We start from the raw sequence: 19,010 nt of genomic DNA, 5'->3' as shown, positions 1-19,010 counted from the left end.
TGGTCACCCCGGGCCCGGACTCCAGGCCTCCCAGCCGCCTCCTCATCCTGCTGCTGTCTAAGCAAGGACGGCCTCTCCAAGCAGGAAGGATGGAGGCTTTGCCCATCGGATTGGCACTTGGCCTTCTGCCACCGTCCCTAGCGGTCTCATCTTCCACTGCTCCCTTCTTTGGCCGCCTCACTGCCTACCGAGCGGGGCTGTGGGTTCCCCTGCTAGGCTTCTATTTGGGCCCTTCTTCCCTCCTGACACCCCCTCCCTCATCAATTACACCTAACATAGCACATGGCCCGTGGCTACCGACTGAGTGAATATATATGTGAACCGAGCCAGAGGCGGGGGCCATTCTCACCGCCCGCCAGCTCTGTGGTCTCCATTCCGCTGGCGTGGTGCCCAGGAGAACTCTCTTCCACCCCCGGCAGGCCACCTGCCCTTGTCTCACAGTCACCCTTTGTTAGGCCTCCGCTCCCAAGGGCATCTTATCTGACTAAACAGGTTGTAATCTCCCAGAGTCACAGACCCCCTACCTCCTGCCAACCTGGAGTAAACAAGCCCTTTTGCTGAGGTTGGAGGGATCCACAGCTCACACACCTGGCCAGGGCTACAGCCCTGCCTGACTCCCTCCTGTTCAGGCTTACAGGATACTCCTGCTCCCTACCCTGGGCAACCCCCACAGCCTCCCCACCCTGCTTACAGCCAACCTCTGACCTCACTGCCTGCCTCTCCCCTTCAACCTCCTCCATCCCATTCCCCCTGCTTCTGGGACAGAAATGTCATCCTCTCCCACCCCCTTCTCTTCCTGTGGGACGCTCTTCCCCTCCAAACCTCTGCAGGAACCATCCTCAGGAAGAGCGTCACCTCCACAGCTGCAGCGCCGTGCAGCCCTCACTGCCCTGAACCTGCTGCGGGCCTCTGACTGCCCTGAACCTGCCACGGCCCCCTCGCCTCCCTTGATCCTGACCTCCTTGAGAGTAGCGTCTGGTTTCAGCCCAGAGGGAGCTGGGGTTCTGAGAGGGGGAGTGACTTGCTCTAAGTCACACAGGCAGGGGAGGTCAGACTGGAAGAGCCAGGTGAGCTTGGCTCTGGAGCCGTGTACCCCCAGCCCCCAGGGCCACCAGGTCTCCACCCAGGCTGTAAAATGCATGACTCACAAAGAAGCTGGCCATTCTGCTGGAGTGTGGGCTCCCAGCCTGGGAGGTGAGGGCCCCAAGTACTAGGCCAGAGGGAGAGCTAGAACTCAGACACGGGAAACGGGGCTGGAGCTTAGGTGCGTTTATTTCTGTACAAATCATTACAAAATCAAGTCTAGGGTAGTCGCCGGCCCCCACCCCTTGCCCCAAAGTGCAATGACTCACTGCTGGCCTCCTTCCCCACCTGACCCTGCTCAATCCACAGCCTCCTCCAGGAAGCCCTCCCGTCTCTTCCCTTCAAGACTCCAGAAGAGCTGGGGGGTAAATCCAGCCCACCAAGGCCCAGCAATAAAGTGCCTGATGTAGAGGGAGATGACAGAACTTAGGCGACAGCTCCCAGGCCTCTAGAGCCTTCCCAGGCCCAGGTGGGGGAAGGCCCTTGGACTACTCCAGCAGCTGCCAACGAAGGGGCTTCGGGAAACCTCAGGTGGGCTGGGATCCCCCCTCCTCTCAGCCCCAAAGGCTCCTCCGACAGGTGGAAAACCTCATGGCTGGATGGCAGAAACGGGCCTGGCTCTTTAAGAGCCAGGCTAATGGCAGCTGGGCAGAGGGGCTAAGAAAACAGCTGAAGGTTTGTCCATTCTTTTCAGAGTTCCCTAAAGCCTGAGGAAGTTGCACAAAAATACCCTCAAGTTTCCAGGAGGAGGTGAGGAAGGGAACCCCAGACCCTCAGGAAGCTGAGCCCCCCAGCAAGGGGCGGTGGCTGGAGGTGCCCAGTCTTAACGGAGGACAGACTCAAGGTGGTTGGTGGGGGGAGGTGGGAGGGTTCTCAGACTCTACAATTAGCCCCAGCCTGGCCCCCTACCCCCACTCAACCTCTCTCTAGCTCTGGAAAGGGAGGAGGTGGCTTCCTGGGACAGGACCCCACCATCCCCATCAATAGGAAGTGATTTGTGGTCCATCCTGGGGTTCTGAACCAAGGCCTCACGGGAAAGGACATGACCTTAGCCTCAGATTACTCAGAAATACCCTGATTGACTATGCTCAGACCCTGACTGGACAAAAAATACCCTCAACACCTGATTAACCACATAGAAGCCCAAATCCTTGATTGGCCAAGAGATTCCTCCAGGCCCTGGATGGCTGGAGGCTGCGCCCGCTTCAAGGCCTGACCGGCCAGAAGACACCCTGACCAGCCTTGATTGGCCAGGGACGGCCCCGGGTCGAGCAGCTGGGTGGAGAGCCACTTCTCCCGTGTCCCTCGTGAGAGCCCCACAGGCGCGGTGGCCTAGGTCCAGGAGGGGTGGGAGAAGGTGATTCCGTACAGCTGGGCCCAGGACGAGAAGACCCTCTTCTCCGTGATGAAGCGGTGGTGGTTGCCCTTGCGGCTGTTCTCGTTCTGGATGTAGGTGACACACTCGTCTGGCCCCTTGGGCTCATAGTAGTGGTAGGGCATACGCTGCAGGTGGGGCCGCAGGCTGCGGCAGAACAGAGGGGGCCGTAAGGGCAAGGTGGGCACTGGTGAGAGCCTGCCCTTCCCAGCCTCTGACCGAGAATCCCCGCCCCCTCCCTGGGCCTCAGTTTCCCATCTGTGAAATGGGTATAGTAGAGACTAGGTGTGTGACTCTCAAACTTTTTTTTTTTTTTTAATCTATTTGGCCGCATCAGGTCTTACTGTGGCAAAAGAGCTTATGTGGACTCTTCCCGGACCAGGGAGTGAACCCCATGTGCCTTGCATTGCAAGGCTGATTCTTTACCACTGAGCCACCAGGGAAGTCCTCAAATTTTTATTTTTTTTTTTAATGCAGTGGAAACTTTTCCTTTTCCCCAGAGGGTGGCAATGTGGGATAGTGGTAAGGACCATGGGCTCTGAAGTCTGGCCCCCACCCCTTACTGTTCCTGGAAACCGAGGCCGTTCACAAAACATCCTCCTCTTATCCCTTACAGTCACTATAAGGAGTAAATGAGACAATAAAAAGCCATGTTTGGCACACGGTCAGCACTTAGTAAAAAAAACAGCTGTCACCTACTGGGCTTTTCATATAGTAATAATAAAAATAATTATTAATATATAAACTCTGGACTCCGGCTGAGCCTGGGATGGAAGCCCCTGAGGTAGCTCTGAAGAGCCTAGATCTCTGCAGAGCAATTTGAATACTGCAAAATCGAGACCCTCAAAGGCACCCCAGCCAAGGTCTCCAGGACCGCCGCTCCACCCTGAGGCTAACAGCTGCACATCGCCCTGGGAGTGCTCACCTGCAGTAGTCAGGGGGCACCATGCCGTAGACGTGCACGTGGTCACACAACTCCACCGCAATCACCATGGTGAACCAGCCTGTGCTCAACCACGAGTGGGACTTTTCCCTGAGGGCAGAGAGGTGTCATGATGAGGGGGGGCGTGTGGGTGGGGGTGGGACGGGCAGGGAGGAAGGGCCCACCCACCCGGAGTTTCCCAGAACTCCTCCCACTCTGCCCCCTCCTGGGGCTCTCCTTCCGTGTCAGTCACCCCCTGTCCAGCCCTGCTGCGGGAGCGCGGACAAGTCTGAACGGAGATGAAGGGTGGAGGGAGGGCTCCTTTGAGGGGAAGAACAGGAACATGACATGCTGGGAATTAACTCCTGGGGAGCCTGGTCACCTTCAGGCAGGCTGGGAGTGACCCTGACCACAAAGCATGGTAGGCGGAAGCAGTTGCACACACGCTCGGAGCAAACTCCAAAGGGGAGACTAATCAGCGGAGGTCCTGCCAGGAGTGACAAGCAACAAGTTCAGAGCAAGGCATGGGGTGAGCAACCAAGAACCTCAGGCTGTGCTGCCCACCAGAACAGCCACCAGCCACACGCACGCACACGTGAGCACTTGACATGTGGTCAAGATGTGCTGTCGGTGTAAAATACACACTTTATTCCTTAGCATGAAAAAAAGAGTGTAGAATATGTCACTGATAATTTCTGACACTGTTTACTTGTTGAACTGAAAATATTTAGGGTATATTTGATTGGGGGGGGTTCTTTGAAGAGTTGAAGAAAAAATAAACTTCTACAAGATTGACAGAGAGAAAAGACACAAATTAACCAATATCAAGAATAAAAAAGGAGGATTCGTCATAGGCCTTGTAGACATTAAAAGAATAATACGAAAACTGTAAAAAGCAACGTACATGAATTTAATAATTTAGATGAAATGGGCCAATGCCTTGAAACCACAAACTGCCAAAACTCAAGTATCCTATAACTGTCAAAGAAATTAAAAATCTTCTGAAAAAGAACACTCCAGGCCAAGAGTTTCTACCAAACACTGGCTAATTCTACCAAACATTTAAAGAAGAAGTAAAACCAATTCTATATAATCTTTTCCGGAAAATAGAAGGAAAATGTTTCCCAATTCACTTTCTGAGACCAGCATTGCTCTGAGACCAAAATGAGGCAAAGACAGTACCAAATAAACTACAGACCAATATCTCTCATGAACACAGATACAAAAATCTCAACAAAATATTACAAATCATATCCAGCAATATATAAAAAGAATGACATCCACAACCAAGCAGAGTTTATTCCAGAAATGCAAGACTAATTCAATATATAAAAATCAATCAATATAATCCATCATATTAATAGTCTTAAGAAAAACCATGTGATATCAATTGATGCATAAAAACATTTGATAAATCCAATACCCAGTAATGACTAAAAAAAAATGCTTTTAGCAGGACTTCCCTGGCGGTCTAGTTGTTAAGACTCCATTCTCCCAAAACAGGGGGCACAGATTTCATCCCTTGTTGGGGAACTAAGATCTCGCATGCCGCATCAGTTCAATTCAGTTCAGTCACTCAGTCATGTCCGATTCTTTGCGACCCCATGAATCGCAGCACACCAGGCCTCCCTGTCCATTATCAACTCCCGGAGTTCACTCAAACTCACGTCCATCGAGTCAGTGATGCCATCCACCCATCTCATCCTCTGTCGTCCCCTTTTCCTCCTGCCCCCAATCCCTCCCAGCATCAGAGTCTTTTCCAATGAGCACAGGATGGCTTAAAAAAAAAATCACCAAGAACCAAAACAAACAAACAAAAAAATCTCAGCAAACCAGTAAGAGAAGCAAACTTCCTCAACCTGTTAACTTCTTCAACCCATAGCTTCAAAAACCTACAACTAACACCATATTCAATGATGAAAGGCTGAGCAGTTTTCCCCTAAGACTGAGACCAAGGCCAGGCCGTCCACTCTCACCACTCCTAAAACAACTCAGTGTTATATTGAAAGCACTAGGCAATGCGGTAATGCACAGAAAAGAAATAAGAGGCATACAGATTGGAAACAAACAAAACTGTCCTTATATGCATGTTGTTACATCATGATCATTTGCACAGAAAACCTAGAGTCTACAAAAGTCTCCTTGAACCAATAAGTAAGTTTAGGAAGATTACTGGATATAAGGTCCACACACAAAAATCAATCATATTTCTATAAGCTAGCAATGAATAACGGGAAACCCATCAAAATTCTAATACTATGTACAATAGTTCTAAAAATTTTTAATATTTAGGTATAAATCAAACAAGATATGTATAGGACCTATATGTTGGACATATCAAGTTGAATAAAAGTGAATTTAATTTCGCCCATTTCTTTTTACTTTTTAAACGTGGCTACTTTAAAATTTTAAATGACCTATGTGGCTCGCATGATATTTTTATTGGATGGCACTGGCCTAGCTTTTCTAGAGACATCAGTCAGAGCAGCACATACCAAGGGTGATGTATCCTCAGAAGAGACATGCTGGGAATGGTCAACACGCTCCATGAGGCATGCTACGGGAGGGCTGTCCTAGAAAGACGCTAGGAGTGACAACACTACCTTAGAGCAGAGCATGCTGGGAGCCCTTGTCCTCTGGGAGCACGGCAAGCCCTCCCAGGGAGATGAGGCCAGGCAGAGCATGTTGGAAATGACACAAGCTAAGAGCTGGACATGAAGCGAACTCCCCTAGGAAACCTGACCAAGAAAAGGTGGCAGGAAGTGACCACACCCTCAGAGCAGTGCATGCTGGGAGCAAGAGGCCCTCCAGGTGGAGCACGCTGAGAGGGAGCACAGGGCTGGCCAGAGGGAGCGGGCAGGAGGTTGGTACCTGTCCTTGCCTGTCTCACTCCGGAAGAGGTCGTCAAACTGGCGCATGCGGCTGAGGGAGATGGCATAGGCCTCCATGTTGGGGAAGACCAGGCCTGCCCGCTGGATGACGCGCACCAGGCTGCCCTGGGGCTTCTGCATCTTGTTTGGGGGGCCCCAGAAGATGAACACAGTTTCAGGGGTCCGGTTGACAAACTCCTGAGGCCTCCGCAGCACATGGAATACACTGGAATGGGCCACCACGCGGAAGGTGGTCTTGTTGCCCACATCGGCCGAGTAGCCCGTAGTGGGTGCGTCGTTCATGCGGATTGTGCACTCGGCCCGCTCGATCTCAGGACCCAGCTTGGTGCCCAGCAGGTGGCTGGAGCTGGTGACAATCACACACTGGCCGCACCTGGAGGGCAGCGTCTGGAGGGTTAAGGAAAGCCAACACTGTTATGACCACTCGGTGCCAGATGCTGTGCTCCATACACCCAGGCCTCCAGGAGGCAGGAATTATGATGCCCATTTTAAAGACAGGGAAATTGAGCTGTATTCATTCAACATTCAACAGATATTTACAGCAAGCTTGCTAATGGCCAAGTGCAAGAGACAGAGCAATAAACAAGAGACCCCACTCCTGCCTTTAAGAAATTCACAGTTGGGGAGACAGATGGTGAACAAGTAAATGATAAACTAATGCCAGGTGGTAAGGTATACGTGCTGGGAAGGAAATAAAATAGGGGCAGAGGATCAAGACTGGCAGGAGTGAGGGCTATGCCTGAAAAGTCATCTGAGGGGGCCTCTCTCAGCTAACACCTGAAGGATGAAAAGAAACCATGCAGGACAGCCATGCTGGGATGTTCCCAAGGGCACAGAGCAGAGGCGTGCAGGGCCAGGATCCGAACCCAGGTCTACATGGCCATAGAGCCCCAGCTTCACCCTCAGGCCAGCTCTTCAAAGAAGACACCCTCCCCAGTGTATCCATGACATTTCCACATCACCCACAAACTTGTCAGTAGGAAATGGTGTGGAAGCTGCTTTGAGCCTCTGTTTTCCCATTGGTGAAATAAACAGATTGGAACCACAAGCTATCTGAAGCCTATTTTCTGCCCATGGATTTCCTGTGCACCCTTCAAGGCTAAGTTCAGGTGCCACCTCCTCCAGGCAGCCTTCCTTGAGGCCTTACTCCAAGATCCAGCAACATGTCTCATGTTTAATACCTCAACTGATGCCTTTGCCAGCTTTCCTGAGCTCTACCATCCTGGCCTCCCCTGTCAGGCTGGAAACAGCTGCTGGCCAAGCTCTGTCTCATTCTCTTCCACATCACCCACCCTCAAGCAGGTCCATGTTTTCCCAGGGATTCTACCATTTTAGTTTCTCTTTCAAGGATCCTTAGGGCAGAGAAAGTCTCAGTTAGGTGTTCATCTGTCTCTTGTGTTGTGTGTGCGTGCTCAGTAGCTCAGCTGTGTCTAACTCTTTGCTGCCCTGTGGACTGCAGCCCGCTAGGCTCCTCTGTTCACAGAATTCTCCAGGCAAGAATACTAGAGCAGGTTGCCATACCCTGCCCCAGGGGAATCTTCCCAACCCAAGGATTGAACTCACGTCTCCTGCATTGCAGATTTTTTTTACCACTGAGCAATTGGGGAAGCCCTTAATTTGTCTCTTGTGCTTAGTCACTCAGTCGTGTCTGACTCTTTTCAACCCCATGAACTGTAGCCCACCAGGCTCCTCTGTCCATGGGATTCTCCAGGCAAGAAAACTGGTGTGAGTTGCCACGCCCTCCTCCAGGGAATCTTCCCAACCCAGGGATCGAACCCAGGCCTCCCACATTGCAGGCAGATTCTTTACTGTCTGAGCTACCAGGGAAGCCCAAGAATACTAGAGTGGGTAACCTATCCCTTCTCCAGGGGATCTTCCTGATCCAAGAATGGAACTGGGGTCTCCTGCATTGCAGGTGGATTCTTATCAGCTGAGCTACCAGGGGAGCCTCTGTCTCTAAACACATGCTAATAGGCCTTTTTCCAGTGAGGATGAGCTCATGGTCCCAGGCTCTATATGCAAAGACCTCTAGAGATTTAGGAGGGTTAGTGAGGGAAGAGAGAGAGGTAGGCAGGGGCTGGGGGACCTCCTTCTGGAAGGTGGCATCCATGCTGGAGGCCAATAATTTTCTCCCTGACCCCAAAGAAAATACTGGGGCTCAGAGGACTACAAGGTGAGCTCCGGAAATACAACCTGAGTTTCATGGCTATCCAAGACAAACAGAAGCCCCAGGAAAGACTCTGGGCCTCTCCACACAGCTGTATCTCATCAGATGTTGGGGCAATACCTGGGCTCCTCCTCTCCCTTGCTGTGTTGCCTTGGGCAAGTAACTTTGCCTCTCTGAGCCTCAATTTTCCCATCTCACCAAGGGAGATAATGCTAAACTCATAGCGCTGGTATGAGGATTACTGCTGATCACAGTGCCCAGCACACAGTGGGCAATTGACCACTGGCAGACGTTCTTACTATTGCTTTTGTGTTGTCAAGTACCCTAGAGTCCTACTCCCAAATCCTATGTAGACTCCCCTGCAGAGACCAAGATCTGAAAACCAGACAGACCTTTCCAAAGGGATTCTGATTCAGGATATTACAGGCTATTGAAGGAGCCTGGTAGGCTACAGTCCATGGGGTCGCCAAGAGTCGGACACGACTGAGTGACTTCACTTTCACTTTTCACTTTCATGCATTGGAGAAGGAAATGGCAACCCACTCTGGTGTTCTTGCCTGGAGAATCCCAGGGATGGGGGAGCCTGGTGGGCTGCTGTCTACGGGGTCACACAGAGTCGGACACTACTGAAGTGACTTAGCAGCAGCAGCGGCAGCACTGAGGGTGGAACCCTGGAGAAAACTGAGGTCCAGAGGACAGGCTGCTTGTCAGAGGTCACATCACAAACAAGGGGCTGAAGGCACCGGACTCCTGGGGTCCAGCCTTTTCTTTAGGAGGGATGGAGGAAGTAGAGAGAAGAGGAGGAGGAGGAGAAGGTAGGAGCAGTGATGGTGGGCAGTGGGGAAGGGCAGTCTCCAGGCAGCTCCCAGGGAGTTTCCCAGAGCGGCTGCCCTACCTTGTTGCCAAGAATGGGGATGTATCCGTCAGTGATGCTCCACTTCCTGAGGTTGACAGGCCGGCGTGTCCGGCCCCGCAGGGAGCCATAGTGAAAGACCTCATTGGCACTGTTGGAGCTGTAGAGGATGAGGATGGTGATGAGGGCAAAGAGGATCACGAACACTGCCGACCGCTGCTCCTGGAGAGGGGAGAGGCCAGTGAGGGCCCAGCCGTCCGGCACAGTCCTCACCACCTACCATGCCTGCTAATTCCTGTTCTTTATTCCACCAGTTCAGGTACCACCTCCCCCAGGAAGGCCTCCTCCAGCTCCCTGAGCACCAGCTATCACAGGACCAATCCCACTGCATTCAGATCCCCCTTGATGAAACCATAAGTTCTGAAGGCTGGGACTGAGTCAGCCTTGATCCCCACCATATCTCAGTTCCCAGGGTGGAGGCCAGAGCACAGAAGGGTGGCTGGATCAGATTGGATATGGGGGTTGCAAGGATCCCTCCAGCTGCAGCGGGAAGGATGCTTGGAGACAGGTGGGACTTTCAAATGAGAGGGTCCAGGTTGTCCCCAAACAGTCTCCATAAATGTTCATCATTCATTTAAACCTGAAGGGAAAGGTTGTGGTCAGGAATCAGGATGCGTGGGTAGTCAGTACACCAACTTGTGGCAGAAGGCAGGAAAGTGATCTCTGAAGCATCCACTGGGACTTATCGGCCCAGGGTCTGCAAGGCTAGGTGAGGCCCCGGAGTCCTGACTCTTTGTGCTAAGCCCCCTAGGCGGTTATTGAAGTATCGCTTCTCAGTACCAGGTTTTACTCTTTTTTGCCTGCTCTGTGAAAATGGATCTGGGCCCCTTACAAGCTTTTCTTGCTAGCAAACTTTGTTAGTAGAGGGTGCTAGAGATAGATTTCAGGAGGAAGGAAGTTTGCTGCCAGGTTCTGGGGGCTTTAAGCCTGGTTCTGGGCACTTGCTCCTCCAGGGCACATGGCTTCTCCCAGGGGTCAGCAGCTTCCTCCAGCATCCACCCTCCAGTTTTGGAGCAGCGTGCCCCTGACTCCTACTGTGACCACAGCTTCTCGGAGCTGAGCTCATGTGGCACACTCAACCACTGGCAACACCCACAAAAATGAAGCTTCTCCTTCCTGGAACAGTTCTGCCTGATGCTTGAAGTGCCTCTTGGGAGTTACCTCCTGTGACCAGCCTTCTCTGTAGCCTAGCAGGTGGATTTATGACAACTTCCATGGCACAGCGTCACCGTGAGCTCTTTGCCACCCAGTGAGCCGTAGCTCTTGCCGTCTCCAGGCCAGTAAGGCCTGAGTCTCAGCTCTGACTGTGGGGGCAGCTCCTTTTTATTTTTTTGGCCACATCACAAGGCTTGCAGGCTCTTAGTTCCCTGATCAGGGATCAAACCTTGTCCCCAACAGTAAAAGTACCAATTCCTAACCACTGGACCATTAGAAAATTCCTGGTGACTGCTCCTTACACCTGCTATTCTTGTATTTGTAGAGTTTGAATCCTTTGTTACTCCAATGCCCAATTATAGTTAACAATTCTTTACATTAAATTTGCTCTGTTCAAATCAGTATGGTTTTTCTTTCCGGATTGTACCCAGACACACCCACATCACCTCAATCCCAACCCCCAGGCTCTGCTAAAGCTGCAGCTCAGTGGATCCTAGGAAAGGGGTGTACAGGGCCAGGCACACAATAGGCACTCAGGAAACCATAAATGAATGGATGATGGGGAACTCTGGCACCCTTGGAGTGATGCTCACAACATTATGTCACTTTTGACTCTGACCGCTGTCCCCTCTCCCAGACTCCCATTCACCTTCTCTCCCCACCCCTACCCCCTACACAGAACTCCAGTCACCTTCTCAGCTAATCCTTGACCACAGATGGACCAGTCAGGCCTAGGAGGACAGAAGTGGACCTGGGCCCAGAGAGAGGCAGGAACTTGCCGAGCCCACACAGGTCAGTGGCTACAGCAAGGCTTGCACCAGGGTCTCCCACGCATCAGGAGCTTTTCAGCAGGGAAGAGAGACTGGGTATGAGGCAGATCCGAAGGCGACCATTTCACGAAGGGAAATAAGAAGCTGAGATGGGGACAAGAAATAAAGAGATGGGGATAAATAACAAAAGGTAACTTACTTTGTTGCTCTTCATCTCTCTCCGGTGTCTGCTGAGGGGCAGGGGCCAGTGTCCTGCAGGTGGCCCAGGTAGGGGTGTATGGTCACACCTGCAAGCCACAGAAAGGATTATGGTCCAGCTGGTCCTAAGAGACACTCTCCCCACTCCCACCAGCTCTCCTATCCACCCATGACGCCAAGGCTCAGGGCTGTACCCATTTTCCAGATGGAGACACCGAGGCCGAGAAAGGGCAGGAACTGGTCAGAAGTCATACAGCCAGGTGGTGGCAGAGCCCTGCCTCTCTCCCTGCCGTTCTCTCTCCCACTCTGGGCCAAAGGCAGCTTGCAGGCCAAAGGCTGGCTTCCCTGCTGGGGTGGGGGAGTGCTGCTCCTCACCTAGCAGGAGCCCATTCATACCTCTACTCTAAACCTTGCCTTATGGTCCCGAAGCTGGGAATAAAGCAACATTCCTCGTAGGTCCCCAAACTCCTCAACACTCACACCCTTCCAGGTCTTGCATAAACTGGCCCCTCCAACTGGAACACTCTGCACAACCCTGTTCATGCCCACTCATCCTCCCACCTGGGGTGGGCCAGGAATGTCCCCCTGCAGGCCACCTTCCAGCTGAGAGCTCTGATGGCACAGCTGGCCCGGGGCCTCACTCCCATTCTCGGCTGTGCCTCCAGGGCCCTGGAGATGTGCAGGAGGTCCACTAGGTGATTCCATTCTGAACTTGTTTTCCCTTGGTTTTGACTTTGTTCCTTATTACGTAAGATCTTGGGGGTTAAGGGTTCAGACTCATCTATCCAATGGCCATAATCACAGCTCCACCCTGATGAGAGGGGAGAGGGTCTCAGGGAACCGTACACACTCTGCTCCTCACTCTCCAACAGACGCCCCCCACCCCGCCCCCATCTTCGCAGGACGCAGCTTCTCTGCAGTTTTCAATTTCCCCACCTTTCAAAAGAGAGTCAGTACTTGTGTCCAGCCACCTCCAGCAGATTAGGCCAGAAGACACGGAAAGTGAGTGCGCAAAGAAAGAAACTGGGGCCCAGGGGCTCCCCAGCTCGGTCGAAGCTTCCCTCCAGGGGCCTCCCGGCTCCCGCCACTATCTCCGCCCCCTGACCTAGCAGCTGTTTACTCCTACACCACCACCAGGCAGAGCCAGGCCAAAGGAGGTGTCCCCACTCAGCTCTTGACTGGTTGGGTCCTAACTCCGCCCACCACCCAACCCCGCCTTCTCTCTGCAGGCGCCCCCTCCTCCCAAGCCTTGTTTCAGGTTTCACCGCACCCGGCCTTCAAAGCCACCAGTTAGGACTCTCATGGGGACTCTCACCGGGTCCAGTCCCGCCGGATGCACAGATCAGGAGACTGAGGTTCAACGGAAGGGAAGAGCGGCTTGTTGTTAGACTCGCAGCCCACTAATGCAAAAGTTATCCAGGAGGCCTCTAGCATTCCAGCTGCTTCTTTGAGCTGAGCCTCCCCTCTCACTACGCTTTCCTTCGGATGCCCCAAGCTCCAGACACCCTAGAACACTCCTGTTCCCAGACCCGCCCCCCGACTTTCCCACCTTTGCCTGAGCAGTGCCCTCAGCCAGGACAACTGTCCCCTTGGTCAGCCCCCGTCACAGTCCTGCTCTGAGAAGGCCATGGTCAGTACAGCATCTCAGGTTCAACTGCAAATCCAGGTTCCTCCACTTACTGGCTGAGTGGCCTCGGGCAAGCCATGTGACCTCTCTGAGCCTCAGTTTCCTCATCTGTGAAATGGAATGATAAGAGTAGGTAACTCACAAGATTGTTAGAAGGATTCAAGCAGATGTGGCAAGGGAAGCACAGGGATTTGAAAGTGCTTGGTCGGGGCCAGCAGCTGTTAGTTTTGTGGTTATTCATTGTTCAAGGCCTGCCTCTTCAGGAGCTTGCCAAACAATTCTCCCCAAGGCCTCCTCTGACACCTGGCCCAGCAACTTCCCTCTAATATCAATAAATGCTGAGTCCTTGCTAAGCACCACCCACTCACTGAATCTTCCTGGCAATTGTACATGGTAGGGGCTCTCATCCCCATTTCACAGATGAGGAGACTGAGGTTCACAGAGGCAAGTGCCTTGCAGAGCTGTTCAGAATTTGCTGGGAAGTCTTATTTCCAGGCTTGTTTCCAGGCAGCAACCTGGGGCTGAGCCTGACGGAATCTCTCTCAAGGATCCCCCAGGGCTGGTACTGACCAGAGGCCACCGGGCGCATTCCCAGCACCTGATTCAGCAGGGATAGCAGGCCTGCTGGGGAGCCACTTCCTCAGCCAGGGAGGTGGCTGTCCACAGCCCTAAGCCAGGAGCGTGGACTCAGCCCTGAGGAGGCCCGGTCAGAAGGCGGAAACCGTGGGCTAAGGCTGGGGGCCACACCCTGCCCTCTGTTTGGGGGTTTCGCCTTGCCCAGCTCGAGGATTCCTCCTACACGGTCGGGACGCCCCCACGAGTCGCGTGGGAGGAGAGCTCCGGGGAGAAGGGGGAGGGGGCTCCTAATTCCAAATAGGGGACTCCGAAACGGTGGGTGCATCTGGTAGGGGGCGACGAGTTCTCTGCATCCCGCTTGCGCTGATCCCCCCACCCCACGAACTCCAGCACTCCGGCGGGTAAGGAGCTCTAGCCTCAGCTGGGAAGAAGGGAGGCAGGTAGGACGGCGGCAGGGTCCCCGAGCTCGAATGGGGTGTCAGCAGCGGGAGGCCCCGCGAACCCTGCGACAGCCCTTGGGCGCGAGGACCGGGATCTTCAGGCGCGATTGCCAAGAGAGAGTGGGTCTAGGGGAGCCCCGGGTGGCCCCCGCATCAATCTCCATCACCAGTGGCTCCCACCCCCACCCCCACCCCCACCAGGGGTGCAGGCGGCGCCCCCTCCCGCAGCCCGCCCCCGCGCGGGGCCTGCTCACCTCCCCCGGGGAGCGCTGGCTCCCCGCGGCCCCCGAGCCCCCTCACATGGCGCCGGGAGCCGAGAGCCGGGGTCCGCGATGCTCTGGCCGCCCAGGCCCCGCCGCAGCCCCGGCCCGCCGGGTCCTAGCGCCGCCGCTCCCCGAACTCCGGCCCAGGCCTGGGAGGCGGGCGGAGCCTCGAGGGGCCGCGGGTGGCTCCGCCCCGGGGCGGTGCAGATGGGGATGGGTGAGGGGCAGGCGACCCCCGCACAGGGCACCCGGGCTCCTTGCTCACGCCTCTAGGCAGCCTGTAACGACAAGGATAGTAACAGCCTTCCGAAGAACCTCTTCTGTGGGTCAGACCCACACCCGCTTCACTTTACTGTCCCCACGGCCGGGATGGGGCAACTGAGTCACAGACCACCCTGCCCTTGGAATCAATTGAGTTTCTCCCTGGGCATCCCTACCTCGGGCCTCCAGAGCCCTGCACCCAGTAATCACCCTGGGTGAACGCAGGGGTCCACTGTGCAAGTTCAGCTCTGCCAGCTGCTAGCTGTGTGGCCTTGGCACTCGACTTGCCGCTTCCCCTGCTTTCGAAAAATGGGGCGAACAACCTCCGGCGGTGTTGTAAGGATTAAAAAACGTTACATTACTTCTTATAATTATCATGGTATTCATTACATCATTTTCTGTGATAGTGAAAAATAAGAAGGCTGGACGCCTGGTTAAATGAACAAAGGCACAGCCCTGCTAAATGAATGATTCAGATCAATATACACCGACAGGAAGAGATGTCCAGGATGTTCACGGGAATATGTCATAAGTGAAGAAAGCAAGTGTTAAAAAGGCATCTCTATACTACTTTGGAAAACGAAGTTGGAAATTTTTGCATCCTGCTCCTAGATATATTGGAGAAGGAAATGGCAACCCACTCCAGTGTTCTTGCCTGGAGAATCCCATGGACAGAGGAACCTGACAGGCTACAGTCCATGGGGTCGCAAGAGTTGGACATGACTGAGCGACTAAACTACCACCACCTAGATATATATCCTGGAGAAAGTCTTGCAAATGCAGGTAATGAAGTTCAGAGCAGCAATGCTTGAAACCAAACTGGAAATAATTCATATAGCTATCAAGGAGAATGGAATCTTTTTACATTACGATACATTCATATGGTGAAATACTGTATAGCAGGAGGAAATGACATGGATGGATCTTACAGACAGGAGTGAAAAAGCCAAGTTCTGGAAGACAAATGGAACTGCACAATATACTGTTTAAGCGCACAGCAGGCAGTAGGCCACCTCTCATAGGACAGGCGATAGCTTTGCCTATCAGAGTGATTAAAGTTTTAAAAGCAAAAATCAAGAACACAGCAGTCTTGTGTGTTGGGAGATGGGTGTGGGAGAAGGGAAAAAAGGCAGGGGTGTGCAAGTTATAGTATCAAAGTTCTGGTCTCTAAGTGGGATATGAATTCAAGAAGTTCATTATATTGTTTTATTATTCACAAGTATAACTCATGCCGTCATTCAGGTGTATTTTAAAAGGTGAAAAAAAAGAATATAAATGAAAATAAATGTTTTTGTCTATCACAGTGATTGAAGGGTCAATAGTGGTTATTTCTGGAATGATAAAATTATGGGCTGCTGTCTTCTTTTGGCTTCGCTGTATTTTCAACATTTTTTTCAGATAACGGTCACATAGTGTTTTTTTTATTTTATTTTGAATATAAAAAATGAACTGCATATATAGTGCAGTTTTTTTATCAACTGTATATGCACGTGGGTTTGTAAGCGCACACAAACTGCTTCGGGAAGAATCCATAAAGGGACTACAGGCAGTAGTTTCCCCTGGAGAGTGGATGTGGGGAGAGTGGATGTGGGGAGAATGGACTGGGTGCTATTTTCATCTTTTGCTTTATAAACTTCCAAGTGGTATGCATTGGACTAATTTAGGACATTAATACCACTTTTAACTTGTTTTTAATTAAAACAAGCTAGTGGGGCCCCAAGGTCCAGCCTCCAGGTTGTAGAGACACTGCCCTCCAGGCACTGGGGGCAGTACAAATGGCTGTGGGCACAGGCAAGGCTTCCTGCCCCTCTGGTGTCCTGCTCCATCCGCTTCCTGAGCCTCGGCCCCACCCTCACCCCAGCCCTCCTCAGGCGCCTGACCTGCCCTGCTGGCCAGAAAACCACGGAGCAGGGGGCAGGGCACCTGATGACCAGGACTGCTGGGAGCTCACAGAAGGGAATCTCTTGCTTGAGGTCATGGGCAGGTTAGAGGCCGGGGTGGAGACATCTGGTCCCCAGCCCTTCTCCCAGCCCTGGCCAATGACCCGGACTCTGGAAATACAAGGGTGCTGCAGCCCAGCTCCAGGACCAAATCCGGGGCTGGAGCTCCCCCGTCAGGCCTGCTGTGTCCCTGGGGCCAGGCTTAGTCCAAGAGGCTCTGCTCTAGGGCTAGCTTCCCTTTCCAGAGCCCCCAAGAGTAACAACCACTTCAATAATAACAAGAAGGACACGGAAGCCTACACAGTTCCCTGTGGGTCAGAGGTTTCTCCTGTGCTATTAATAACAAGGACTATGAGAACATACCTCGCTGAATCCTTAGCACAATCTATAACGTGGACACTGCTGTTACTCCCGCTTCCCGAGTGAGAAAGTGAGGCTCCGAGAGTACACAGGTGTTCCAGCTGGGATTGCCCCAGGCCTGGACGCTACACGGTCACAAGCCTTTCGGCCCACAAGGGTTTCCCCAGTGGCTCAGCTGTAAGGAATTTGCTGGCAACGCAGGAGATGCAGGTTTGATCCCTGGGTCAGGAAGATCCCTTGGAGAAGGAAATAGCAACCCACTGCAGTATTCTTGCCTGGGAAATCCCACGGACAGAGGAGTTTGGCGGGCTGCAGTCCATGGGTTGCAAAGAGTTGAACATGACTGACAGCATTTCTGCCGCCAAAGCCCCAAGCCTGCTCCACACACGTGCCAGGACCTTCATGTCTGAGAAGCTGTGGCCAGTCCTGGTGCTACTCCCTGACCCTGCCCACAGCTGGGCAGCCCATGCCCTCTGGAATCATCCCCCCGCCCCTACCAGTCTGATGGCAGTAGCTTCTGCTTCAGCCCTTCCTGCCCCAGGGTGGGGGTCCTGGTTGCACGTCACCGTCAGGCCCTTCTCACCCCTTAGCAATCTTTGCACTGTTAGGATTTTTTTCCCCACCATGGGATACTGGAAAAAGCCTTCACAGGCCTCTGGGCAGTGGGTCTGGAACTAAGAAGTCCCTGGTCATTTGCAGACAGAGGCTGGAGCCATCAGACTAGCCCAGATGACACTGGACCCGGGTGCCCACCAGCACCTAGAAGAACCCAGGCTCCTTTCCTCACCTGGGCTAAATGTGTGCGTTTCTGCCTGGCCCCAAGTTCCTTCCGAGAAGAGGCTACGTGAGATACCTCCAGGCTATGAGACTCACCCAGCTTCCCTTGGTTTCTAGGAGGAAGCAGTGGGTCCCCAACAGGCCCACAGAGGAGACCAAAGAGCCTGGGTGTGACGTAAAAACAGGGGCCCAGAGTGGCTGCCCACCAAGGTGACCCCACCACATCCCCCAGGCTCCCACTCCCCCCGACTCACCTCCAGGAAGCTGCAGGAACTGCAGTGGCAGAGAAGGGGGTCCAGAGAACGTCAGCAGGCCCCCATCCAACCTCCAGTCATCTTCGTGTGCCTGGAGGAAGTGGCTGGTGGATTGCGGCTGCCAGGTTACCACTCCAGAAAGACATCTGGGTCAACAAAGCAATAAACCTCCAACCCACCCAAGGGCAGGGCCAAGACAGAGGTGCCTCTGTACACTGGACACCAAGGGTTGGGCCTGCCTTTCCCAAGTAATGGAACAGGATGGGGAGGCAACCTCCTGGGACGGGCTGGAGTTGTAATCCAATCAAACCCAGCAGACCCTGGGCCTGGGAGACCAAGGGTGATGCTATGAGCAGACACAGCTGATGGCGGTGGGAGGTCTTCCTGCCCATCCCTTACCACCAGGGCAGGCAGGGCTGGGTGAACAGAGACCCCACTGAAAGTGATGGCACCCCACTTCATGGGTGCCATCTCTCTCCTGTGCGTTGTATGACTACTCCCTGCGCCTACCCCTATGCCTTTTACAAGTGAGGAAACTGAGGCCAGGAGGGAGGCACTAACTTATCAGGGTCCTGCAGCAGGAAGTAGAGCCAGAATGAAGCCAAGTCTGACTCGAGTCCTCTCTCTGAGCCTGTAAGTTCCCCCACCAACCTCCCCCCAACCTCCCCGCAGCCCTGCCACCAGCTGCGAGGTCACATTGCCCCTTACCTCTGCCCAACACCAGCTTAGAAACACTCGCCACTGCCAGGCCAGCAGTTGTGGCTTGGCCGCCAGCCTGCTGCCTCCCACAGAGTGGCTCCCTGCCTCCCCATCTCAGGGCTCTCCTCCCACGCCTGCAGAGACTTCTGGGGCCGCCGGAAACTGGGTAAGAGGAGGCAGGGCACAGGGGGCTGTGGGCCAAATGCCAGGTCTCCAGCCTCTCCTGACAAGGATGGGCGTGGGAGGGGAACATTCCAGCTACACGTGATTGGTAGGTCCAGTGCCAAATGAAAAGGTGTAGCCCCTTGTTAATTAAAAGAGTGTCACGTGGAAACTGCA

At 53.4% G+C, this 19,010-nt stretch overlaps 1 protein-coding gene across 9 annotated transcripts; it reads right to left on the bottom strand.

The window, feature by feature from the left end:
• Nucleotides 1-1,254: 1,254 nt before the first annotated feature.
• On the bottom strand, nt 1,255-18,074 carry ST6GALNAC6 (ST6 N-acetylgalactosaminide alpha-2,6-sialyltransferase 6). Of its 9 annotated transcripts, none has more exons than XM_004005616.5 (7): nt 17,973-18,074; nt 13,155-13,209; nt 11,476-11,563; nt 9,334-9,513; nt 6,252-6,658; nt 3,384-3,491; nt 1,255-2,605 (listed from the first exon to the last, which is right to left on the bottom strand). In XM_004005616.5, exons 2-7 carry the CDS (start codon nt 13,178-13,180, stop codon nt 2,416-2,418), a joined length of 999 nt encoding a protein of 332 aa, XP_004005665.1. In that variant the 5' UTR covers nt 13,181-13,209; nt 17,973-18,074; the 3' UTR covers nt 1,255-2,415. The 9 variants fall into 9 exon arrangements, with proteins under 9 accessions (XP_004005665.1, XP_027822210.1, XP_012017718.1 ...); XM_027966409.3 differs by lacking the exon at nt 17,973-18,074 and adding an exon at nt 14,372-14,456; XM_012162328.4 differs by lacking the exon at nt 13,155-13,209.
• Nucleotides 18,075-19,010: the final 936 nt, after the last annotated feature.

This window comes from Ovis aries, chromosome 3, assembly GCF_016772045.2.
Source record: "Ovis aries strain OAR_USU_Benz2616 breed Rambouillet chromosome 3, ARS-UI_Ramb_v3.0, whole genome shotgun sequence".
NCBI classification, from domain to species: Eukaryota; Metazoa; Chordata; class Mammalia; order Artiodactyla; family Bovidae; genus Ovis; species Ovis aries.
This window is presented reverse-complemented; position numbering and strand designations above follow the sequence as displayed.